General features: G+C 57.2%; 2 protein-coding genes across 5 annotated transcripts in view; one reads left to right on the top strand and one right to left on the bottom strand.

Annotated features, from left to right (window-relative positions):
• Window positions 1-20,096, top strand: part of CCM2 (CCM2 scaffold protein) — a 42,371-nt gene extending 22,275 nt beyond the window's left edge. For all 4 annotated transcript variants that reach the window (XM_083186568.1, XM_083186565.1, XM_083186566.1 and 1 more), the window contains exons 8-11: window positions 12,945-12,999; window positions 13,824-13,935; window positions 14,165-14,303; window positions 17,995-20,096. In XM_083186568.1, the coding sequence (XP_083042694.1) occupies window positions 12,945-12,999; window positions 13,824-13,935; window positions 14,165-14,303; window positions 17,995-18,296 (608 nt within the window). In that variant the 3' untranslated portion in view covers window positions 18,297-20,096. The remainder of the gene's footprint in view (window positions 1-12,944; window positions 13,000-13,823; window positions 13,936-14,164; window positions 14,304-17,994) is intronic.
• Window positions 20,097-21,767: 1,671 nt separating this feature from the next.
• The window catches only part of LOC146079873 (uncharacterized), a 50,958-nt gene continuing 46,594 nt past the window's right edge, over window positions 21,768-26,131 (bottom strand). Inside the window, exons 8-9 of the mRNA XM_083186547.1 lie at window positions 23,183-23,305; window positions 21,768-21,947 (exon numbers count right to left, since the gene is read on the bottom strand). Coding sequence (XP_083042673.1) covers window positions 21,933-21,947; window positions 23,183-23,305 — 138 coding nt within the window. The 3' untranslated portion in view covers window positions 21,768-21,932. The remainder of the gene's footprint in view (window positions 21,948-23,182; window positions 23,306-26,131) is intronic.

Raw genomic sequence — 26,131 nt, 5'->3', positions numbered from 1 at the left:
TGCGGTGTGAGGGCACCAGTACCTGTCCTAGCTGTCAGTGCAGTGTATGGGGCAGATGCAGTGTGAGGGCACCAGGACCTGTCCCAGCTGTTAGTGCAGTGTATGGGGCAGATGCGGTAGGACTGTGAGGGCACCAGGGCCTGTGCCAGCTGTTAGTGCAGTGTATGGGGCAGATGCGGTGTGAGGGCACCAGAACCTGTCCCAGCTGTTAGTGCAGTGTAAGGGGCTGATGCGGTGTGAGGGCACCAGGACCTGTCCCGGCTGTTAGTGCAGTGTGTGGGGCAGATGCGGTGTGAGGGCACCAGGACTGTCCCAGCTGTTAGTGCAGTGTATGGGGCAGATGCGGTGTAAGGGCACCAGGACCTGTCCCAGCTGTTAGTGCAGTGTATGGGGCAGATGTGGTGTGAGGGCACCAGGACCTGTCCCAGCTGTTAGTGCAGTGTATGGGGCAGATGCGGTGTGAGGGCACCAGGACCTGTCCCGGCTGTTAGTGCAGTGTATGGGGCAGATGCGGTGTGAGGGCACCAGTACCTGTCCTAGCTGTCAGTGCAGTGTATGGGGCAGATGCAGTGTGAGGGCACCAGGACCTGTCCCAGCTGTTAGTGCAGTATATGGGGCAGATGCGGTGTGAGGGCACCAGGACCTGTCCCGGCTGTCAGTGCAGTGTATGGGGCAGATGCAGTGTGAGGGCACCAGGACCTGTCCCAGCTGTTAGTGCAGTGTATGGGGCAGATGCAGTGTGAGGGCACCGGGGCCTGTCCCAGCTGTTAGTGCAGTGTATGGGGCAGATGCAGTGTGAGGGCACCAGGACCTGTCCCAGCTGTTAGTGCAGTGTATGGGGCAGATGCGGTGTGAGGGCACCAGGACCTGTCCCGGCTGTTAGTGCAGTGTATGGGGCAGATGCGGTGTGAGGGCACCAGGACCTGTCCCGGCTGTCAGTGCAGTGTATGGGGCAGATGCGGTAGGACTGTGAGGGCACCAGGACCTGTCCCAGTTGTTAGTGCAGTGTATGGGGCAGATGCGGTGTGAGGGCACCAGTACCTGTCCTAGCTGTCAGTGCAGTGTATGGGGCAGATGCGGTGTGAGGGCACCAGGACCTGTCCCAGCTGTTAGTGCAGTGTGTGGGGCAGATGCGGTGTGAGGGCACCAGGACCTGTCCCAGCTGTTAGTGCAGTGTATGGGGCAGATGCGGTGTGAGGGCACCAGGACCTGTCCCAGCTGTTAGTGCAGTGTGTGGGGCAGATGCGGTGTGAGGGCACCAGGACCTGTCCCAGCTGTTAGTGCAGTATATGGGGCAGATGCGGTGTGAGGGCACCAGGGCCTGTGCCAGCTGTTAGTGCAGTGTATGGGGCAGATGCGGTGTGAGGGCACCAGGACCTGTCCCAGCTGTTAGTGCAGTGTATGGGGCAGATGCGGTGTGAGGGCACCAGGACCTGTCCCGGCTGTTAGTGCAGTGTATGGGGCAGATGCGGTGTGAGGGCACCAGGACCTGTCCCAGCTGTCAGTGCAGTGTATGGGGCAGATGCAGTGTGAGGGCACCAGGACCTGTCCCGGCTGTCAGTGCAGTGTACGGGGCAGATGCGGTGTGACTGTGAGGGCACCAGGACCTGTCCCAGCTGTCAGTGCAGTGTATGGGGCAGATGCAGTGTGAGGGCACCAGGACCTGTCCCAGCTGTTAGTGCAGTGTATGGGGCAGATGCGGTGTGAGGGCACCAGGACCTGTCCCGGCTGTTAGTGCAGTGTATGGGGCAGATGCGGTGTGAGGGCACCAGGACCTGTCCCGGCTGTTAGTGCAGTGTGTGGGGCAGATGCGGTGTGAGGGCACCAGGACTGTCCCAGCTGTTAGTGCAGTGTATGGGGCAGATGCAGTGTGAGGGCACCAGGACCTGTCCCAGCTGTTAGTGCAGTGTATGGGGCAGATGCGGTGTGAGGGCACCAGGACCTGTCCCGGCTGTTAGTGCAGTGTATGGGGCAGATGCGGTGTGAGGGCACCAGTACCTGTCCTAGCTGTCAGTGCAGTGTATGGGGCAGATGCAGTGTGAGGGCACCAGGACCTGTCCCAGCTGTTAGTGCAGTGTATGGGGCAGATGCGGTGTGAGGGCACCAGGACCTGTCCCGGCTGTCAGTGCAGTGTATGGGGCAGATGCGGTAGGACTGTGAGGGCACCAGGACCTGTCCCAGCTGTTAGTGCAGTGTATGGGGCAGATGCGGTGTGAGGGCACCAGTACCTGTCCTAGCTGTCAGTGCAGTGTATGGGGCAGATGCAGTGTGAGGGCACCAGGACCTGTCCCAGCTGTTAGTGCAGTGTATGGGGCAGATGCGGTGTGAGGGCACCAGGACCTGTGCCAGCTGTTAGTGCAGTGTATGGGGCAGATGCGGTGTGAGGGCACCAGGACCTGTCCCGGCTGTCAGTGCAGTGTATGGGGCAGATGCGGTAGGACTGTGAGGGCACCAGGACCTGTCCCAGCTGTTAGTGCAGTGTATGAGGCAGATGCGGTGTGAGGGCACCAGGACCTGTCCCGGCTGTTAGTGCAGTGTATGGGGCAGATGCAGTGTGAGGGCACCAGGACCTGTCCCAGCTGTTAGTGCAGTGTATGGGGCAGATGCGGTGTGAGGGCACCAGGACCTGTCCCGGCTGTTAGTGCAGTGTATGGGGCAGATGCGGTGTGAGGGCACCAGGACCTGTCCCGGCTGTTAGTGCAGTGTGTGGGGCAGATGCGGTGTGAGGGCACCAGGACTGTCCCAGCTGTTAGTGCAGTGTATGGGGCAGATGCAGTGTGAGGGCACCAGGACCTGTCCCAGCTGTTAGTGCAGTGTATGGGGCAGATGCAGTGTGAGGGCACCGGGGCCTGTCCCAGCTGTTAGTGCAGTGTATGGGGCAGATGCAGTGTGAGGGCACCAGGACCTGTCCCAGCTGTTAGTGCAGTGTATGGGGCAGATGCAGTGTGAGGGCACCAGGACCTGTCCCAGCTGTTAGTGCAGTGTATGGGGCAGATGTGGTGTGAGGGCACCAGGGCCTGTCCCAGCTGTTAGTGCAGTGTATGGGGCAGATGTGGTGTGAGGGCACCAGGACCTGTCCCAGCTGTCAGTGCAGTGTATGGGGCAGCAGCAGCAGCTTTATTTATAAGGCGCCGCAAAGTGTCCGCAGCGCCGTACATAGCAAGCAAAAAACAAATTACAAGGTAACGTACAGGGTGTGTTGAAAAATACAGTATGAATAGGGGTATAGCTGGTAAAACTAAAATCAGCATCAGTTCAGAAGTAGGTGTCAAAATTGTCGAGGAGACTGAAGATGAAGTAGAGGAAGGGAAGAACAGGACAGGAGGACAGGTGAGGTAAAGAGGTAGGGTGAGTACGTGAGGCAGGAGGACCCTACTCATAAGAGATAACATACTAAAAATAGGTGGGTGGACGAACGAAAAAATATAGGATAAGTAGGAACGGAGGGGAACGGAGGCAGGATAGGAGGATCAAAAGAGGTTAGGAGGAGGGATAGGCTAGTCGAAAAAAGTGGGTTTTGAGGGAGCGCTTGAAGGAGGTAAGGGAATCAGAAAGCCTGATGGGTGGCGGGAGGTTGTTCCAGTGCAGGGGGGCAGCGCGAGAGAAGTCTTGGACACAGGAGTGGGAGGAGGTGATTAGGTGAGAGGTCAGTCGGCAGTCAGCGATGGAGCGAAGAGGACGTGAGGGAGTGTGGATAGAGATCAGTGGAGAGGGGTAAGGAGCGGTGGAGGAGGAGAGAGCCTTGTAGGTGGTGGTGAGGAGTTTAAAGAGAACTCGGAAAGGAATGGGGAGCCAGTGAAGAGATAAACAGAGGGGGGAGGCGGAGGTAGAGCGGCGGGAGAGGAAGATGAGCCTAGCAGCAGCGTTAAGAATGGATTGGAGAGGTGCGAGGCGGGTGAGAGGTAGCCCAGAGAGAAGGATGTTGCAGTAGTCAAGGCGGTGTGAGGGCACCAGGACCTGACCCAGCTGTCAGTGCAGTGTATGGGGCAGATGCGGTGTGAGGGCACCAGGACCTGTCCCAGCTGTTAGTGCAGTGTATGGGGCAGATGCGGTGTGACTGTGAGGGCACCAGGCCCTGTCGCATCTGTCAGTGCAGTGTATGGGGCAGATGCGGTGTGAGGGCACCAGGACCTGTCCCAGCTGTTAGTGCAGTGTATGGGGCAGATGCAGTGTGAGGGCACCAGGACCTGTCCCAGCTGTTAGTGCAGTGTATGGGGCAGATGCGGTGTGAGGGCACCAGGCCCTGTCCCATCTGTTAGTGCAGTGTATGGGGCAGATGCAGTGTGAGGGCACCAGGACCTGTCCCAGCTGTTAGTGCAGTGTATGGGGCAGATGCGGTGTGAGGGCACCAGGCCCTGTCCCATCTGTCAGTGCAGTGTATGGGGCAGGTGCGGTAGGTCTGTGAGGGCACCAGGGCCTGTCCCAGCTGTTAGTGCAGTGTATGGGGCAGATGCGGTGTGACTGAGGGCACCAGGGCCTGTCCCAGCTGTTAGTGCAGTGTATGGGGCAGATGCAGTGTGAGGGCACCAGGCCCTGTCCCAGCTGTTAGTGCAGTGTATGGGGCAGATGCGGTAGGTCTGTGAGGGCACCAGGCCCTGTCCCATCTGTCAGTGCAGTGTATGGGGCAGATGCGGTAGGTCTGTGAGGGCACCAGGGCCTGTCCCAGCTGTCAGTGCAGTGTATGGGGCAGATGCGGTAGGTCTGTGAGGGCACCAGGGCCTGTCCCAGCTGTTAGTGCAGTGTATGGGGCAGATGCGGTGTGACTGAGGGCACCAGGGCCTGTCCCAGCTGTTATTGCAGTGTATGGGGCAGATGCAGTGTGAGGGCACCAGGCCCTGTCCCAGCTGTTAGTGCAGTGTATGGGGCAGATGCGGTAGGTCTGTGAGGGCACCAGGCCCTGTCCCATCTGTCAGTGCAGTGTATGGGGCAGATGCGGTAGGTCTGTGAGGGCACCAGGGCCTGTCCCAGCTGTTAGTGCAGTGTATGGGGCAGATGCGGTAGGACTGTGAGGGCACCAGGGCCTGTCCCAGCTGTTAGTGCAGTGTATGGGGCAGATGCGGTAGGACTGTGAGGGCACCAGGACCTGTCCCAGCTGTTAGTGCAGTGTATGGGGCAGATGCAGTGTGAGGGCACCAGGCCCTGTCCCAGCTGTTAGTGCAGTGTATGGGGCAGATGCGGTAGGACTGAGGGCACCAGGGCCTGTCCCAGCTGTTAGTGCAGTGTATGGGGCAGATGCAGTGTGAGGGCACCAGGCCCTGTCCCATCTGTCATTGCAGTGTATGGGGCAGATGCGGTAGGTCTGTGAGGGCACCAGGGCCTGTCCCAGCTGTTAGTGCAGTGTACGGGGCAGATGCGGTAGGTCTGTGAGGGCACCAGGGCCTGTCCCAGCTGTTAGTGCAGTGTATGGGGCAGATGCGGTAGGTCTGTGAGGGCACCAGGGCCTGTCCCAGCTGTTAGTGCAGTGTACGGGGCAGATGCGGTAGGTCTGTGAGGGCACCAGGGCCTGTCCCAGCTGTTAGTGCAGTGTATGGGGCAGATGCGGTAGGACTGTGAGGGCACCAGGGCCTGTCCCAGCTGTTAGTGCAGTGTATGGGGCAGATGCGGTAGGACTGTGAGGGCACCAGGACCTGTCCCAGCTGTTAGTGCAGTGTATGGGGCAGATGCGGTGGGACTGAGGGCACCAGGACCTGTCCCAGCTGTCAGTGCAGTGTACGGGGCAGATGCGGTGGGACTGAGGGCACCAGGACCTGTCCCAGCTGTCAGTGCAGTGTATGGGGCAGATGCGGTAGGACTGTGAGGGCACCAGGACCTGTCCCAGCTGTCAGTGCAGTGTACGGGGCAGATGCGGTAGGACTGTGAGGGCACCAAGGATTGTCCCATCTGTCCGTGCAGTGTACGGGGCGGATGCGGTCGGACTGAGGGCACCAGGACCTGTCCCAGCTGTTAGTGCAGTGTACGGGGCAGATGCGGTGGGACTGAGGGCACCAGGACCTGTCCCTGCTGTTAGTGCAGTGTATGGGGCAGATGCGGTAGGACTGTGAGGGCACCAGGACCTGTCCCAGCTGTTAGTGCAGTGTATGGGGCAGATGCAGTGTGAGGGCACCAGGCCCTGTCCCAGCTGTTAGTGCAGTGTATGGGGCAGATGCGGTAGGACTGAGGGCACCAGGGCCTGTCCCAGCTGTTAGTGCAGTGTATGGGGCAGATGCAGTGTGAGGGCACCAGGCCCTGTCCCATCTGTCATTGCAGTGTATGGGGCAGATGCGGTAGGTCTGTGAGGGCACCAGGGCCTGTCCCAGCTGTTAGTGCAGTGTACGGGGCAGATGCGGTAGGTCTGTGAGGGCACCAGGGCCTGTCCCAGCTGTTAGTGCAGTGTACGGGGCAGATGCGGTAGGTCTGTGAGGGCACCAGGGCCTGTCCCAGCTGTTAGTGCAGTGTATGGGGCAGATGCGGTGTGAGGGCACCAGGACCTGTCCCAGCTGTCAGTGCAGTGTATGGGGCAGATGCAGTGTGAGGGCACCAGGACCTGTCCCGGCTGTCAGTGCAGTGTACGGGGCAGATGCGGTGTGACTGTGAGGGCACCAGGACCTGTCCCAGCTGTCAGTGCAGTGTATGGGGCAGATGCAGTGTGAGGGCACCAGGACCTGTCCCAGCTGTTAGTGCAGTGTATGGGGCAGATGCGGTGTGAGGGCACCAGGACCTGTCCCGGCTGTTAGTGCAGTGTATGGGGCAGATGCGGTGTGAGGGCACCAGGACCTGTCCCGGCTGTTAGTGCAGTGTGTGGGGCAGATGCGGTGTGAGGGCACCAGGACTGTCCCAGCTGTTAGTGCAGTGTATGGGGCAGATGCAGTGTGAGGGCACCAGGACCTGTCCCAGCTGTTAGTGCAGTGTATGGGGCAGATGCGGTGTGAGGGCACCAGGACCTGTCCCGGCTGTTAGTGCAGTGTATGGGGCAGATGCGGTGTGAGGGCACCAGTACCTGTCCTAGCTGTCAGTGCAGTGTATGGGGCAGATGCAGTGTGAGGGCACCAGGACCTGTCCCAGCTGTTAGTGCAGTGTATGGGGCAGATGCGGTGTGAGGGCACCAGGACCTGTCCCGGCTGTCAGTGCAGTGTATGGGGCAGATGCGGTAGGACTGTGAGGGCACCAGGACCTGTCCCAGCTGTTAGTGCAGTGTATGGGGCAGATGCGGTGTGAGGGCACCAGTACCTGTCCTAGCTGTCAGTGCAGTGTATGGGGCAGATGCAGTGTGAGGGCACCAGGACCTGTCCCAGCTGTTAGTGCAGTGTATGGGGCAGATGCGGTGTGAGGGCACCAGGACCTGTGCCAGCTGTTAGTGCAGTGTATGGGGCAGATGCGGTGTGAGGGCACCAGGACCTGTCCCGGCTGTCAGTGCAGTGTATGGGGCAGATGCGGTAGGACTGTGAGGGCACCAGGACCTGTCCCAGCTGTTAGTGCAGTGTATGAGGCAGATGCGGTGTGAGGGCACCAGGACCTGTCCCGGCTGTTAGTGCAGTGTATGGGGCAGATGCAGTGTGAGGGCACCAGGACCTGTCCCAGCTGTTAGTGCAGTGTATGGGGCAGATGCGGTGTGAGGGCACCAGGACCTGTCCCGGCTGTTAGTGCAGTGTATGGGGCAGATGCGGTGTGAGGGCACCAGGACCTGTCCCGGCTGTTAGTGCAGTGTGTGGGGCAGATGCGGTGTGAGGGCACCAGGACTGTCCCAGCTGTTAGTGCAGTGTATGGGGCAGATGCAGTGTGAGGGCACCAGGACCTGTCCCAGCTGTTAGTGCAGTGTATGGGGCAGATGCAGTGTGAGGGCACCGGGGCCTGTCCCAGCTGTTAGTGCAGTGTATGGGGCAGATGCAGTGTGAGGGCACCAGGACCTGTCCCAGCTGTTAGTGCAGTGTATGGGGCAGATGCAGTGTGAGGGCACCAGGACCTGTCCCAGCTGTTAGTGCAGTGTATGGGGCAGATGTGGTGTGAGGGCACCAGGGCCTGTCCCAGCTGTTAGTGCAGTGTATGGGGCAGATGTGGTGTGAGGGCACCAGGACCTGTCCCAGCTGTCAGTGCAGTGTATGGGGCAGCAGCAGCAGCTTTATTTATAAGGCGCCGCAAAGTGTCCGCAGCGCCGTACATAGCAAGCAAAAAACAAATTACAAGGTAACGTACAGGGTGTGTTGAAAAATACAGTATGAATAGGGGTATAGCTGGTAAAACTAAAATCAGCATCAGTTCAGAAGTAGGTGTCAAAATTGTCGAGGAGACTGAAGATGAAGTAGAGGAAGGGAAGAACAGGACAGGAGGACAGGTGAGGTAAAGAGGTAGGGTGAGTACGTGAGGCAGGAGGACCCTACTCATAAGAGATAACATACTAAAAATAGGTGGGTGGACGAACGAAAAAATATAGGATAAGTAGGAACGGAGGGGAACGGAGGCAGGATAGGAGGATCAAAAGAGGTTAGGAGGAGGGATAGGCTAGTCGAAAAAAGTGGGTTTTGAGGGAGCGCTTGAAGGAGGTAAGGGAATCAGAAAGCCTGATGGGTGGCGGGAGGTTGTTCCAGTGCAGGGGGGCAGCGCGAGAGAAGTCTTGGACACGGGAGTGGGAGGAGGTGATTAGGTGAGAGGTCAGTCGGTGGTCAGCGATGGAGCGAAGAGGACGGGAGGGAGTGTGGATAGAGATCAGTGAAGAGAGGTAAGGAGCGGTGGAGGAGGAGAGAGCCTTGTAGGTGGTGGTGAGGAGTTTAAAGAGAACTCGGAAAGGAATGGGGAGCCAGTGAAGAGATAAACAGAGGGGGGAGGCGGAGGTAGAGCGGCGGGAGAGGAAGATGAGCCTAGCAGCAGCGTTAAGAATGGATTGGAGAGGTGCGAGGCGGGTGAGAGGTAGCCCAGAGAGAAGGATGTTGCAGTAGTCAAGGCGGTGTGAGGGCACCAGGACCTGTCCCAGCTGTCAGTGCAGTGTATGGGGCAGATGCGGTGTGAGGGCACCAGGACCTGTCCCAGCTGTTAGTGCAGTGTATGGGGCAGATGCGGTGTGACTGTGAGGGCACCAGGCCCTGTCGCATCTGTCAGTGCAGTGTATGGGGCAGATGCGGTGTGAGGGCACCAGGACCTGTCCCAGCTGTTAGTGCAGTGTATGGGGCAGATGCAGTGTGAGGGCACCAGGACCTGTCCCAGCTGTTAGTGCAGTGTATGGGGCAGATGCGGTGTGAGGGCACCAGGCCCTGTCCCATCTGTTAGTGCAGTGTATGGGGCAGATGCAGTGTGAGGGCACCAGGACCTGTCCCAGCTGTTAGTGCAGTGTATGGGGCAGATGCGGTGTGAGGGCACCAGGCCCTGTCCCATCTGTCAGTGCAGTGTATGGGGCAGGTGCGGTAGGTCTGTGAGGGCACCAGGGCCTGTCCCAGCTGTTAGTGCAGTGTATGGGGCAGATGCGGTGTGACTGAGGGCACCAGGGCCTGTCCCAGCTGTTAGTGCAGTGTATGGGGCAGATGCAGTGTGAGGGCACCAGGCCCTGTCCCAGCTGTTAGTGCAGTGTATGGGGCAGATGCGGTAGGTCTGTGAGGGCACCAGGCCCTGTCCCATCTGTCAGTGCAGTGTATGGGGCAGATGCGGTAGGTCTGTGAGGGCACCAGGGCCTGTCCCAGCTGTCAGTGCAGTGTATGGGGCAGATGCGGTAGGTCTGTGAGGGCACCAGGGCCTGTCCCAGCTGTTAGTGCAGTGTATGGGGCAGATGCGGTGTGACTGAGGGCACCAGGGCCTGTCCCAGCTGTTATTGCAGTGTATGGGGCAGATGCAGTGTGAGGGCACCAGGCCCTGTCCCAGCTGTTAGTGCAGTGTATGGGGCAGATGCGGTAGGTCTGTGAGGGCACCAGGCCCTGTCCCATCTGTCAGTGCAGTGTATGGGGCAGATGCGGTAGGTCTGTGAGGGCACCAGGGCCTGTCCCAGCTGTTAGTGCAGTGTATGGGGCAGATGCGGTAGGACTGTGAGGGCACCAGGGCCTGTCCCAGCTGTTAGTGCAGTGTATGGGGCAGATGCGGTAGGACTGTGAGGGCACCAGGACCTGTCCCAGCTGTTAGTGCAGTGTATGGGGCAGATGCAGTGTGAGGGCACCAGGCCCTGTCCCAGCTGTTAGTGCAGTGTATGGGGCAGATGCGGTAGGACTGAGGGCACCAGGGCCTGTCCCAGCTGTTAGTGCAGTGTATGGGGCAGATGCAGTGTGAGGGCACCAGGCCCTGTCCCATCTGTCATTGCAGTGTATGGGGCAGATGCGGTAGGTCTGTGAGGGCACCAGGGCCTGTCCCAGCTGTTAGTGCAGTGTACGGGGCAGATGCGGTAGGTCTGTGAGGGCACCAGGGCCTGTCCCAGCTGTTAGTGCAGTGTATGGGGCAGATGCGGTAGGTCTGTGAGGGCACCAGGGCCTGTCCCAGCTGTTAGTGCAGTGTACGGGGCAGATGCGGTAGGTCTGTGAGGGCACCAGGGCCTGTCCCAGCTGTTAGTGCAGTGTATGGGGCAGATGCGGTAGGACTGTGAGGGCACCAGGGCCTGTCCCAGCTGTTAGTGCAGTGTATGGGGCAGATGCGGTAGGACTGTGAGGGCACCAGGACCTGTCCCAGCTGTTAGTGCAGTGTATGGGGCAGATGCGGTGGGACTGAGGGCACCAGGACCTGTCCCAGCTGTCAGTGCAGTGTACGGGGCAGATGCGGTGGGACTGAGGGCACCAGGACCTGTCCCAGCTGTCAGTGCAGTGTATGGGGCAGATGCGGTAGGACTGTGAGGGCACCAGGACCTGTCCCAGCTGTCAGTGCAGTGTACGGGGCAGATGCGGTAGGACTGTGAGGGCACCAAGGATTGTCCCATCTGTCCGTGCAGTGTACGGGGCGGATGCGGTCGGACTGAGGGCACCAGGACCTGTCCCAGCTGTTAGTGCAGTGTACGGGGCAGATGCGGTGGGACTGAGGGCACCAGGACCTGTCCCTGCTGTTAGTGCAGTGTATGGGGCAGATGCGGTAGGACTGTGAGGGCACCAGGACCTGTCCCAGCTGTTAGTGCAGTGTATGGGGCAGATGCAGTGTGAGGGCACCAGGCCCTGTCCCAGCTGTTAGTGCAGTGTATGGGGCAGATGCGGTAGGACTGAGGGCACCAGGGCCTGTCCCAGCTGTTAGTGCAGTGTATGGGGCAGATGCAGTGTGAGGGCACCAGGCCCTGTCCCATCTGTCATTGCAGTGTATGGGGCAGATGCGGTAGGTCTGTGAGGGCACCAGGGCCTGTCCCAGCTGTTAGTGCAGTGTACGGGGCAGATGCGGTAGGTCTGTGAGGGCACCAGGGCCTGTCCCAGCTGTTAGTGCAGTGTATGGGGCAGATGCGGTAGGTCTGTGAGGGCACCAGGGCCTGTCCCAGCTGTTAGTGCAGTGTATGGGGCAGATGCGGTAGGACTGTGAGGGCACCAGGACCTGTCCCAGCTGTTAGTGCAGTGTATGGGGCAGATGCAGTGTGAGGGCACCAGGCCCTGTCCCAGCTGTTAGTGCAGTGTATGGGGCAGATGCGGTAGGACTGAGGGCACCAGGGCCTGTCCCAGCTGTTAGTGCAGTGTATGGGGCAGATGCAGTGTGAGGGCACCAGGCCCTGTCCCATCTGTCATTGCAGTGTATGGGGCAGATGCGGTAGGTCTGTGAGGGCACCAGGGCCTGTCCCAGCTGTTAGTGCAGTGTATGGGGCAGATGCGGTAGGTCTGTGAGGGCACCAGGGCCTGTCCCAGCTGTTAGTGCAGTGTACGGGGCAGATGCGGTAGGTCTGTGAGGGCACCAGGGCCTGTCCCAGCTGTTAGTGCAGTGTACGGGGCAGATGCGGTAGGTCTGTGAGGGCACCAGGGCCTGTCCCAGCTGTTAGTGCAGTGTATGGGGCAGATGCGGTAGGACTGTGAGGGCACCAGGGCCTGTCCCAGCTGTTAGTGCAGTGTATGGGGCAGATGCGGTAGGACTGTGAGGGCACCAGGACCTGTCCCAGCTGTTAGTGCAGTGTATGGGGCAGATGCGGTAGGACTGTGAGGGCACCAGGGCCTGTCCCAGCTGTTAGTGCAGTGTATGGGGCAGATGCGGTAGGACTGTGAGGGCACCAGGGCCTGTCCCAGCTGTTAGTGCAGTGTATGGGGCAGATGCGGTAGGACTGTGAGGGCACCAGGACCTGTCCCAGCTGTTAGTGCAGTGTATGGGGCAGATGCGGTGGGACTGAGGGCACCAGGACCTGTCCCAGCTTTCAGTGCAGTGTATGGGGCAGATGCGGTAGGACTGTGAGGGCACCAGGACCTGTCCCAGCTGTCAGTGCAGTGTATGGGGCAGATGCGGTAGGTCTGTGAGGGCACCAGGCCCTGTCCCAGCTGTCAGTGCAGTGTATGGGGCAGATGCGGTAGGTCTGTGAGGGCACCAGGCCCTGTCCCAGCTGTCAGTGCAGTGTATGGGGCAGATGCGGTAGGTCTGTGAGGGCACCAGGACCTGTCCCAGCTGTCAGTGCAGTGTACGGGGCAGATGCGGTAGGACTGTGAGGGCACCAAGGATTGTCCCATCTGTCCGTGCAGTGTACGGGGCGGATGCGGTCGGACTGAGGGCACCAGGACCTGTCCCAGCTGTTAGTGCAGTGTACGGGGCAGATGCGGTGGGACTGAGGGCACCAGGACCTGTCCCTGCTGTCCGTGCAGTGTACGGGGCAGATGCGGTGGGACTGAGGGCACCAGGACCTGTCCCGACTGTCAGTGCAGTGTATGGGGCAGATGCGGTGGGACTGAGGGCACCAGGACCTGTCCCAGCTGTTAGTGCAGTGTACGGGGCAGATGCGGTGGGACTGAGGGCACCAGGACCTGTCCCAGCTGTTAGTGCAGTGTACGGGGCAGATGCGGTCGGACTGAGGGCACCAGGAGCTATGTGTGACCCTTGTACTCTGCTTATTGCAGATGACTCGTCCAGTAAGATGGAGGGGAAGGAAGCCTACGATGAAGTCGGTGCCTTGTAAGTAACGTTATTATCACTACACACCAGCGGGTTCTATAGTGGTGGCCCCTGTGCACCGATTTTGCCAGGTCGCTCGGCTGGATGTATGACACCAGGAACGCTATATTGATGTGGCGGGTTCTGATTGGTGTACAGCTTCGTACAGGGCTGCATATAACAAGTTTTACCAAGCAGAACGGTCAGATGGATGTCGGCCATGTTGCTCTGCCTGTGACACTTGTGTGGCAATGGGGCCACTATTTTTTGTGCGAGTAGACAGAGTTCCACGCTGCTCTGAGGGCGAGGAAGGGGCAGCCACGGCAGCACAGGGTACGGAATGTGGTGGTTACGGCCGTCTAGACGTACACAGGCGATCACTGTCGCACGGATATGGAGCCTAATTCCCACCTGATCGCAGATCAACTTTGTTCTCAAAATGGACACAACCATGCTGCACTGCAGGGGGGCAGATTTAACATTTGCAGAGAGTTAGATTTGGCGGGAGTTATGTTGTTTCTGTGCAGGGTAAATACTGGCTGCATTATTTTTACACTGCATTTTTAAATTTCAGTTTCAACACACCCCACCCAAATCTAACTATTTCTCTGCACCTGTTACATCTACCCACCTGCAGTGCAGCATGGTTTTGTTCTGAGATCAGGTCTGAATTAGGCCCTTGAGGTAGGCGCGCAGCATCCCTGCTTACAGTCAAACATGCACATGGGCACAAATGACCAAATTCCTCCACCAGACCCCTCCTGTGTGTATGCCTGTCCCGGGGTGTGGCCCTCGTCCAGGTGCTGACTCCGGTGTAATCTGCTTTCCCGCTGTGTTCCCTGCAGCTCCTTTCAGGGCTCCGTGGATGGTGACAGGAATTCTCCTCATAACAAGACGGCCAGTGAGAGTGAGCTGAGCGCCACGGCGGCGGAGCTGCTGCATGACTATATGATGACGGTAAGGCCGCGTACACCGGACAGGATAGGCCGCTGTAAGGTCACATGACTGCTACAGTCCGCGCCTTCACCTTATTTCTAGTGTCCTACAACCTGCTGCAATGGGAGCCCAAATCCTGGTGATACCTGCGACGCCCTAGGGTGGATCCACCGGTCGTAGTGCCACGGGATCCACGGGGTCTCACCACAGGCTGCGTCTGGTCGCTGATCTTTGTGTTCTGATTTCACAGTTAAGAACCAAACTTTCCTCACAAGAAATCCAGCAGTTTGCGATGCTCATCCACGAGTACCGGAACGGTGCCTCCATCCACGAGTTCTGTATCAATCTGCGCCAGCTGTACGGGGACAGCAGGAAGTTTCTGCTGCTCGGTAAGTATAGAGCGGTGCTCGGCGACTAGTGGCTTGTGGCCGCTGCTTAGCGCGTGTGGATTCCTGGAGCAGGGATGGGGCCGTGGGAGAGAGAGGGGAGCAGGGACTAGGCCGTGGGAGGGAGCAGGGACTAGGCCGCAGGAGGGAGAGGGGAGCAGGGACGGGGCCGCGGGAGGGAGAGGGGAGCAGGGACTAGGCCGCTGGAGGGAGGGAGCAGGGACGGGGCCATTGGAGGGAGAGGGGAGCAGGGACTAGGCCGCTGGAGGGAGGGAGCAGGGACGGGGCCATTGGAGGGAGAGGGGAGCAGGGACGGGGCAGGGATGGGGCCACAGGAGGGAGAGGGGAGCAGGGACTAGGCCGCAGGAGAGAGCAGGGACTGGGGCCGCGGGAGGGAGAGGGGAGCAGGGACGGGGCAGCGGGAAGGAGAGGGGAGCAGGGATGGAGCCGCGGGAGGGGGGAGCAGGGCCGAGGGAGGGGGAGGAGGGACGGAGCTACAGGAACCTTTGGAGAACTTGTGTTTCAGGGGGTTGGGATCATTGGTTTGACCACAGGAAGGTCCACAGGCTTTAGGTCGTCACCCTCAAAAGGTCAATATGGGTTTAGGTCAACAGGGTCATTAAGTCGATGCAAGTATAAGGTGGGTTTTTCCATGTCCCCCTCACCCCCCCCCCCCCCCCCCCCCCAAATGTTGACACAGTTGGCATGGACAATGTGTCAGGCACGGTGCCCACTCGCCATGCTTCGGGCATGGTACCTCGCTACACTTGGCACACTATTTTATTCTACCTCCATGCCCTAGTGTCCGTCTGTTGACCGTCTTGTGGTGGGCCTAGTGAGCGTATACCGGTCCTGTGGTGGGCCTAGTGAGCGTATACCCGTCCTGTGGTGGGCCTAGTGAGCGTATACCGGTCCTGTGGTGGGCCTAGTGAGCGTATACCCGTCCTGTGGTGGGCCTAGTGAGCGTATACCCGTCCTGTGGTGGGCCTAGTGAGCGTATACCGGTCCTGTGGTGGGCCTAGTGAGCGTATACCGGTCCCGTGGTGGGCCTAGTGAGCGTATACCCGTCCTGTGGTGGGCCTAGTAATTGTATTCCCGTCCTGTGGTGGGCCTAGTGAGCGTATACCGGTCCTGTGGTGGGCCTAGTGAGCGTATACCGGTCCTGTGGTGGGCCTAGTGAGCGTATACCCGTCCTGTGGTGGGCCTAGTGAGCGTATACCCGTCCTGTGGTGGGCCTAGTGAGCGTATACCCGTCCTGCGGTGGGCCTAGTGAGCGTATACCGGTCCCGTGGTGGGCCTAGTGAGCGTATACCCGTCCTGTGGTGGGCCTAGTGATTGTATACCCGTCCTGTGGTGGGCCTAGTGAGCGTATACCCGTCCTGTGGTGGGCCTAGTAATTGTATTCCCGTCCTGTGGTGGGCCTAGTGAGCGTATACCCGTCCTGTGGTGGGCCTAGTGAGCGTATACCCGTCCTGTGGTGGGCCTAGTGAGCGTATACCCGTCCTGTGGTGGGCCTAGTGAGCGTATACCCGTCCTGTGGTGGGCCTAGTGAGCGTATACCTGTCCTGTGGTGGGTCTAGTGAGCGTATACCTGTCCTGTGGTGGGTCTGGTGAGCGTGTACCCGTCCTGTAGTAGGTCTGGTGAGCGTGTACCCGTCCTGTGGTGGGTCTGGTGAGCGTACGCCCGTCCTGCGGTGGGTCTGGTGAGCATATGCCTGTCCTGTGGTGGGTCTGGTGAGCGTGTACCCGTCCTGTGGTGGGTCTGGTGATTGTATGCCCGTCCTGTGGTGGGTCTGGTGAGCATACGCCCGTCCTGTGGTGGGCCTGGTGATTGTATGCCCGTCCTGTGGTGGGTCTGGTGAGCATACGCCCGTCCTGTGGTGGGCCTAGTGAGCGTATACCCGTTCTGTGGTGGGCCTAGTGAGCGTATACCCGTCCTGTGGTGGGCCTAGTGAGCGTATACCCGTCCTGTGGTGGGCTTGGTGAGCGTATACCCGTCCTGTGGTGGGCCTGGTGAGCGTATACCCGTCCTGTGGTGGGCCTGGTGATTGTATACCCGTCCTGTGGTGGGTCTAGTGATTGTATACCCGTCCTGTGGTGGGCCTAGTGAGCGTATACCCGTCCTGCGGTAGGTCTGGTGAGCGTATACCCGTCGTGGGCCTAGTGAGCGTATACCCGTCCTGTGGTGGGTCTAGTGAGCGTATACCGGTCCTGTGGTGGGTCTAGTGAGCGTATACCGTCCTGTGGTGGGTCTAGTGAGCGTATACCGTCCTGTGGTGGGTCTAGTGAGCGTATACCGTCCTGTGGTGGCCTAGTGAGCGTATACCCGTCCTGTGGTGGGTCTAGTGAGCGTATACCATCCTGTGGTGGGCCTAGTGAGCGTATACCCGTCCTGTGGTGGGCCTAGTGACCGTATACCGTCCTGTGGTGGGCCTAGTGACCGTATACCGTCCTGTGGTGAGTCTAGTGAGCGTATACCGTCCTGTGGTGAGTCTAGTGAGCGTATACCGTCCTGTGGTGGGCCTAGTGATTGTATACCCGTCCTGTGGTGGGCCTAGTGAGCGTATACCCATCCTGTGGTGGGCCTAGTGAGCGTATACCCGTCCTGTGGTGGGCCTAGTGCGCGTATACCCATCCTGTGGTGGGCTTAGTGATTGTATACCCGTCCTGTGGTGGGCCTAGTGAGCGTATACCGTCCTGTGGTGGGTCTAGTGAGCGTATACCCGTCCTGTGGTGGGCCTAGTGAGTGTATACCCGTCCTGCGGTGGGCCTAGTGAGCGTATACCGTCCTTTGGTGGGCTTAGTGATTGTATACCCGTCCTGCGGTGGGCCTAGTGATTGTATACCTGTCCTGCGGTGGGCCTAGTGAGCGTATACCGGTCCTGTGGTGGGCCTAGTGATTGTATACCCGTCCTGCGGTGGGCCTAGTGATTGTATACCCGTCCTGCGGTGGGCCTAGTGATTGTATACCCGTCCTGCGGTGGGCCTAGTGACTGTATACCCGTCCTGCGGTGGGCCTAGTGATTGTATACCCGTCCTGTGGTGGGCCTAGTGATTGTATACCCGTCCTGTGGTGGGCCTAGTGATTGTATACCCCTCCTTTGGTGGGCTTAGTGATTGTATACCCGTCCTGTGGTGGGCCTAGTGATTGTATACCCCTCCTTTGGTGGGCCTAGTGATTGTATACCCGTCCTGCGGTGGGCCTAGTGATTGTATACCCGTCCTGCGGTGGGCCTAGTGATTGTATACCCGTCCTGCGGTGGGCCTAGTGATTGTATACCCGTCCTGTGGTGGGCCTAGTGATTGTATACCCGTCCTGTGGTGGGCCTAGTGATTGTATACCCGTCCTGTGGTGGGTCTAGTGAGCGTATACCCGTCCTGCGGTGGGCCTAGTGATTGTATATCCGTCCTGTGGTGGGCCTGGTGAGCGTATACCGTCCTGTGGTGGGTCTAGTGAGCGTATACCCGTCCTGTGGTGGGTCTAGTGAGCGTATACCCGTCCTGTGGTGGGTCTAGTGATTGTATACCCGTCCTGTGGTGGGCCTAGTGAGCGTATACCGTCCTGTGGTGGGCCTAGTGAGTGTACGCCCGTCCTGTGGTGGGCCTAGTGATTGTATACCTGTCCTGCGGTGGGCCTGGTGAGCGTATACCGTCTTAGGTTGTGATCTTGCAGCTGTCTCTTCCTCCCGCGCAGGTCTCCGGCCATTCATTCCCGAGAAGGACAGCCAACACTTTGAGAACTTCCTTGAAACCATCGGTGTGAAGGACGGACGGGGGATAATCACAGACAGCTTCGGGAGGTACAGACGGACCATGAGCACCGCCTCGAACTCCACCACAAACGGCAACGGTGCAGCGGAGGGCTCAGACGACCAGTCGGCTCCATCAGAAGGAGACGAGTGGGATCGCATGATCTCTGACATCAGTAACGACATTGAGGCCCTGGGCTGCAGCATGGACCAAGACCTGCCCCCAGGACCCGCTAACTGTTCATGATGACCGTGGGATCTCCTCACCAGCATGTCCAGTCGTTCTTCCAGGGCCCTATGGGGGCATTCCACCTGCCACGTTTTACATTAACCCCATGGGCATTTATTTGTATGGGTCACCGTAACTTTACCTTAAGTTATCCGAGAGCGAGAGACGATGGTGCCCAAGTTTTGTTGGGCCTGTAAAGGGTACATGAGAGACGGGAGAAGTTTTGTATCCTGAAGTGCATTTGTTACACCACCCCCTATATGCTGACCCCCCTGCGCCCAGCCGGCGGGGGTCTGTACCATGAAGTGACTCTTTTCTACTTTGCACACGGACCCTGTTCATTGTTACACTCGGATCTGACATTTGGCTGCAGAGAAGATGTTTACCGCAATGTGAATCTGTGAAGTGCGCCGGCCGGCTCGCCGCTGGCCCCTGAAGGAATGAGCGCGGACTTTGTGTTCCATGTTGATGATTGCTGTGCGCTTGTGTTTTACTTCCCCTCAATGTGTACTGTTGTATATGATGTACTCACCAGTGTTTGCAGTCCCGAGACCCTGCATTTACAAGGACAGGGTCAGCGGGCAAGGAGGGTATTGCTTGTGGGAACCGATGGCGCCCCCGTGGTAGGGCGGGCACACGAGCTGGATCTCAGGCTTGTAGCCCGGGGTACACACGTTGTATTTATATTGTTTTGTTACACGGTTTATACAATGTCTATGCTGTTTACAAGGATTGGCCAGTCATGCTGCTCGTATGTTACAGCGCTGCGTGGATCCCAGCTCCACCACTTGTCTTAGGAATGACGTTTCCGCCCCAGTGCCAAAGCTTGTCTCTGCGCAGCGGCTTGGGTATAACAATACGTATATACATTTATATTTTTCACTTACATACTCGTGGCGTATAGAGGGGTTCAGGGCAATTGAAGGGGTTTTGTGCACTGTGTGCGGCATGTTCAGAGGTTTTTTATTGTATAATCCACCTGTCTTGGCGCAAAGCACGGAGACACAGGTGACGAGTACCTGTGCGCTGCCCGGGTGCCCGTTTTCCTGCGGCAGAAGAACACGGGGCTTCCCTGCTAGCTTGTAATAGTTGCCTTCTCCACCAGCGTCTCTGCCATGGTGCGTGACCAGGGCGGGTAAGATGGCTCACAGAAGTGGGTTTATTGGTCAGCACTGGCAGAATGTAGGACCACAATATCGTCCTCACTAAATGCAATCCTCAGGGGTTCCATGAAGTACCTTCCTGTTGGCAGCCCGTAAACTTTTCTGCCACTGCTGCATTTGGGATGGGGGCAGAACACAGTCACTTTAACTTTAATTAATAATTTTGGATGGATCTTGAAGCCAGATTCTTCCCCCAATTTTATACGTGATGGTAACTATTTTGTGGGCAGCGGGGGTCATAGATTGAGACAAGTAGGTATAATGTCGCCCAGCGGGGGCTTCTGGGTACTATACGTCGCTGTAGTATTTCTTACCTTAGTCCGTGCCGGTTTGCGTTCCGCTGCGTCCGTGACGTAGATTAGCTGAGGGAAGGGACGCATTCCGTGTTACCTGTGCCTCCTCCACATCCCCAGATTGTTGTTCCTCTCCACGCCAGGGCACAATCCCCGGCAGCCAGCATTACTTAGGTAGTTTCTGTAGGGTTTGATGTTTTTGTGTGTGCGCTTCTCCCGGCGCGACGGGACCAGACCGAAGCGCTGATCTGTTTTTTATTTTGATGGTTATTCATTGCTTTTATATTTTTTGTTACACCACTGTGTGTGTATGCTTCATTTTGTATGTGCTATTTTTATCTGTAAATACATGAGTGCGTCAATACAGCGCCTGGTGTCATTGTGTCATCCCCTACGTCGGTGGTCCCAAACCTTTCTCCGTCACGGCGTAAATGAGTATCGGAATTATTTCACGGCACCCTGGGGCCAAAAGTTTATGATTATTGAGCGATTCAGAAAAAAAAAAAGTAAATTGTGTTTGTGTCGTCCGTGGCTTGTGGTGAGGAACCAGGTTACAGGGTGCATCCATATGGCATCACCAGCACTGCCAGTGTCTCTACGCACCCCAGCGTGCCACGGCTCCTTGTTTGGGAACCACTGCCCTTCGCGGCTCATCCCTGACACTGCCTATTTTAGTGATGGGAACCACATTCATCGCTGGATACAGAAGCAATGAAAGCACTTATATATACACACACACACACACCCCACGTTTAGCCATGTATTTGCTCCCCGCACATTTCTCTGGGGGTCCTCTCACTCTTCTTGTGCAGGCGGCTCCAGGACTCCTCGATGTCCCAGCTGCCGATATAACATCCCTCCTTGGGGTTTCCCTGGTATCTGGGACGCTTCAGAACAGTCCATTGGATACGAAAATACTTTTTAACGTCAACAATTTTCTAGAAGGATTTAAAAAATAAATAAAAAATAACCCTTAAATAGCGCTGATATTTCTGGGAGTGGTCACCAGTGGTTCCTTCAGCTCATCGCTAGAGCTGGTTACGGGGGGGACTAGAAGGCACCATAAAGGTCGGTCACAACCTCAAATTTGGAACCATATTGTATACATACCTCCCAACATGGCCCTCTCCAGGAGGGACACAATGCTCTGCTCCTGGACTTTCCTCTTTATTTGTGAATGCCATCACCTGTGTGGAAACACCTTTCTTATCAAGTTACCTGTTCAAAACAGGTGCTGGCAGTCATACAATAAGAGAGAAGTCCAAAAACAGAGCACTGTGTCCCTCCTGGAGAGGGGCATGTTGGGAGGTATGTTGCATATAACAGAATTATATACTTGTATGATGATCTAGACCAGGGGCAGCTAACTCCAGTCCTCGAGAGCTAACAACAGTTAATGTTTTCCAGATCTCCTCACAGAATGACAAGTGATGTAATTATTTCCACCTGTGGATCTTTTAAAATGTGTCAGTCAGTGATGAGTGCACCTGCGAGGTGAGCTGGAAAATGTGCACTGTTGGTAGCTCTCGAGGACTGTGTCACGGATCACAGAGGAGGACACTACCTGTGTGAGAATTTGACTTTACCTGAGCAGAGGCGCGGAGTCTAACCGTGCCAAGGGTTTTCTGCCAGTGACCCCTCCAAGCGGGATTTGGGCTTTTTCGGCGCCTGGCACGTCGGTCGCGGCCCTCTGCCCAGGCTTTTCGTACAGGTGCTGGTTACACTGGAAGTAGCAGTAGTCAGACAAGGGTTTAGCAGGTGCAGGTCACAGGTATAGCCGGGTCGGTAGCAAATAACAGATGGCTGGAGGTACACAAGGATTATATATATATAGATGCTGTATACGTCTATAATATGGACGCTAGGTATAAATCATGCCCTAGTATAACCCACGGACACATAACAGGTAGGTGCTATAAATTGATAGCATCATCCGGGGAGTATGTCCTGGATTTGGGGGATTCCGGCCACGGTTAAGGCATTGCCCCTTATCCCTGTACAACCCCATAACATCAGTGACGTCTGGCACAACGTGGGTGTAAGAGGCAAGGTTTATTGAGCAGCAGCATCATTGGTGCGTCCTAGTAGGAGTATACGCAGGTCTAAGAGAGCGCGGCAGGTAATGAGGAGCTGAGTATCTCTAGAGTGTGACCGATAAGAGGCGTCTGTAGGATCCAGGACCACAATCACCCCAGCAGCTACATTGTTAATTCCTGCAGAGAGACATGGAAACCCATTAGGCACAGAAGCTGACACTTTAGACATACCTCAGTATCCTTTCCGCCATGCACTATATGAAGGAGACTGCCCGTAATAATCTGACAAATGTTTATGTACAACGTACACAAGTAACTGTTATCCAAGTCCTGGTCTGATAATACTGGGGATATCTCACAGACTCTGAGCTTCTATTGGGGGCTGTCAGCCCATGTGTTGTGTTGTAATGACGGACAGTTCTCCTGACCATAGACCACACTGGGTCACACAGTCTCTGATCTTCTATTGGGGGCTGTCAGCCCATTGGTTGTGTTGTAATGATTGACTGTTCTCCTGACCATAGACCACACTGGGTCACACAGTCTCTGAGCTTCTATTGGGGGCTGTCAGCCCATGTGTAGTAATGACGGACAGTTCTCCTGACCATAGACAACACTGGGTCACACCGTCTCTGAGCTTCTATTGGGGGCTGTCAGCCCATTGGTTGTGTTGTAATGACGGACAGTTCTCCTGACCATAGACCACACTGGGTCACACCGTCTCTGATCTTCTATTGGGGGCTGTCAGCCCATTGGTTGTGTTGTAATGATTGACTGTTCTCCTGACCATAGACCACACTGGGTCACACAGTCTCTGAGCTTCTATTGGGGGCTGTCAGCCCATGTGTAGTAATGACGGACAGTTCTCCTGACCATAGACAACACTGGGTCACACCGTCTCTGAGCTTCTATTGGGGGCTGTCAGCCCATTGGTTGTGTTGTAATGACGGACAGTTCTCCTGACCATAGACCACACTGGGTCACACCGTCTCTGAGCTTCTATTGAGGGCTGTCAGCCCATGTGTTGTGTTGTAATGACGGACAGTTCTCCTGACCATAGACCACACTGGGTCACACAGTCTCTGAGCTTCTATTGGGGGCTGTCAGCCCATTGGTTGTGTTGTAATAACGGACAGTTCTCCTGACCATAGACCACACTGGGCACATCATGTACTTACTGTGAATGTACATTTCCTAATCTGATTAAGAGCCATTGGAAAAGACAAATGACTTTGGAATGGATTCCCCTACACTCCAATATCGGAGAAGTAAATGAACATTAATATAATCTTCAGTGTGTTATAATACAATTAACCAGTAGCCAAACTAACCCAAAGATAAACCTGGTACTTCGAATGTTCCTCTATACCTGCAGCAATGAGATCTTCTCACTATTGGGCCGAGATTCTTACCATAATGGCGTTGACAATGTCGTTGTTGTTGTGCCTGAGCGCCCGCACTGCTTTCACTCGTGATACGTTGGCTTGTGCCATCACCAATTCAATATCCCGCACCTCCAAACCAGTCTCATCCACCTGCGGCAAGAAAGACAATGACGTCTAACACACGCTGGATGGGCCGGAGCGCGGGAAAATGTCAGTGCATAAAGTCTGCTGCGGCCAGACACAGAGACATTCATAAGCACATTTATTTAAGGAGCTAGTTACACCTAACTGGGAGGGACTACGGGACAGGACGCACAATGGGAGACAGGACAGAGGCCTACAGATAACGCACCAAGTGCTGGGAGCAAGGAACCAGTTATACCTTACTGGGAGGGACTGCGGGACAGAACGCGCAATGAGAGACAGGACAGGGGCCTACAGATAACGCACCCCCGCGCTGGGAGCAAGGAGCCAGTTACACCTTACTGGGAGGGACTGCGGGACAGGACGCACAATGGGAGACACTACAGAGGCCTACAGATAACGCACCCCGTGCTGGGAGCAAGGAGCCAGTTACACCTTACTGGGAGGGACTGCGGGACAGGACGCACAATGGGAGACAGGACAGAGGCCTACAGATAACGCACCCCCGCGCTGGGAGCAAGGAGCCAGTTACACCTTACTGGGAGGGACTGCGGGACAGGACGCACAATGGGAGACAGGACAGAGGCCTACAGATAACGCACCCCGTGCTGGGAGCAAGGAGCCAGTTACACCTTACTGGGAGGGACTGCGGGACAGGACACACAATGGGAGACAGGACAGAGGCCTACAGATAACACACCCCCGTGCTGGGAGCAAGGAGCCAGTTACACCTTACTGGGAGGGACTGCAGGACAGGACGCACAATGGGAGACATGACAGAGGCCTACAGATAACGCACCCCCGTGCTGGGAGCAAGGAGCCAGTTACACCTTACTGGGAGGGACTGCGGGACAGGACACACAATGGGAGACAGGACAGAGGCCTACAGATAACACACCCCCGCGCTGGGAGCAAGGAGCCAGTTACACTTTACTGGGAGGGACTGCAGGACAGGACGCACAATGGGAGACATGACAGAGGCCTACAGATAACGCACCCCCGCGCTGGGAGCAAGGAGCCAGTTACACCTTACTGGGAGGGACTGCAGGACAGGACGCACAATGGGAGACATGACAGAGGCCTACAGATAACGCACCCCCGTGCTGGGAGCAAGGAGCCAGTTACACCTTACTGGGAGGGACTGCAGGACAGGACGCACAATGGGAGACATGACAGAGGCCTACAGATAACGCACCCCCGTGCTGGGAGCAAGGAGCCAGTTACACCTTACTGGGAGGGACTGCGGGACAGGACACACAATGGGAGACAGGACAGAGGCCTACAGATAACACACCCCCGCGCTGGGAGCAAGGAGCCAGTTCCACTTTACTGGGAGGGACTGCAGGACAGGACGCACAATGGGAGACATGACAGAGGCCTACAGATAACGCACCCCCGTGCTGGAAGCAAGGAGCCAGTTACACCTTACTGGGAGGGACTGCAGGACAGGACGCACAATGGGAGACATGACAGAGGCCTACAGATAACGCACCCCCGTGCTGGGAGCAAGGAGCCAGTTACACCTTACTGGGAGGGACTGCGGGACAGGACGCACAATGGGAGACAGGACAGAGGCCTACAGATAACGCACCCCCGCGCTGGGAGCAAGGAGCCAGTTACACTTTACTGGGAGGGACTGCAGGACAGGACGCACAATGGGAGACATGACAGAGGCCTACAGATAACGCACCCCCGTGCTGGGAGCAAGGAGCCAGTTACACCTTACTGGGAGGGACTGCGGGACAGGACACACAATGGGAGACAGGACAGAGGCCTACAGATAACACACCCCCGCGCTGGGAGCAAGGAGACAGTTACACCTTACTGGGAGGGACTGTGGGACAGGACGCACAATGGGAGACAGGACAGATGCCTACAGATAACGCACCCCCGCGCTGGGAGCAAGGAGCCAGTTACACCTTACTGGGAGGGACTGCGGGACAGAACGCGCAATGAGAGACAGGACAGAGGCCTACAGATAACGCACCCCCGCGCTGGGAGCATGGAGACAGTTACACCTTACTGGGAGGGACTGCAGGACAGGACGCACAATGGGAGACAGGACAGAGGCCTACAGATAACGCACCCCCGCGCTGGGAGCAAGGAGCCCGTTACACCTTACTGGGAGGGACTGCGGGACAGAACGCGCAATGAGAGACAGGACAGAGGCCTACAGATAACGCACCCCCGCGCTGGGAGCATGGAGACAGTTACACCTTACTGGGAGGGACTGCAGGACAGGACGCACAATGGGTGACAGGACAGGGGCCTACAGATAACGCACCAAGTGCTGGGAGCAAGGAACCAGTTACACCTTACTGGGAGGGACTGCGGGACAGAACGCGCAATGAGAGACAGGACAGGGGCCTACAGATAACGCACCCCCGCGCTGGGAGCATGGAGACAGTTACACCTTACTGGGAGGGACTGCAGGACAGGACGCACAATGGGAGACAGGACAGAGGCCTACAGATAACGCACCCCCGTGCTGGGAGCAAGGAGACAGTTACACTTTACTGGGAGGGACTGCGGGACAGGACGCACAATGGGAGACAGGACAGGGGCCTACAGATAACGCACCCCCGCGCTGGGAGCAAGGAGCCAGTTACACCTTACTGGGAGGGACTGCGGGACAGGACGCACAATGGGAGACAGGACAGAGGCCTACAGATAACGCACCCTGCGCTGGGAGCAAGGACCAGTTACACTTTACTGGGAGGACTGCGGGACAGGACGCACAATGGGAGACAGGACAGAGGCCTACAGATAACGCACCCCGTGCTGGGAGCAAGGAACCAGTTATACCTTACTGGGAGGGACTGCGGGACAGGA

The sequence above is a fragment of the Crinia signifera genome, chromosome 5, assembly GCF_055691185.1.
Source record: "Crinia signifera chromosome 5, ASM5569118v1, whole genome shotgun sequence".
In the NCBI taxonomy this organism is placed as follows: Eukaryota; Metazoa; Chordata; class Amphibia; order Anura; family Myobatrachidae; genus Crinia; species Crinia signifera.
Note: the sequence above shows the minus strand (reverse complement) of the source record. Positions and strands in the feature narration are given on the sequence as shown.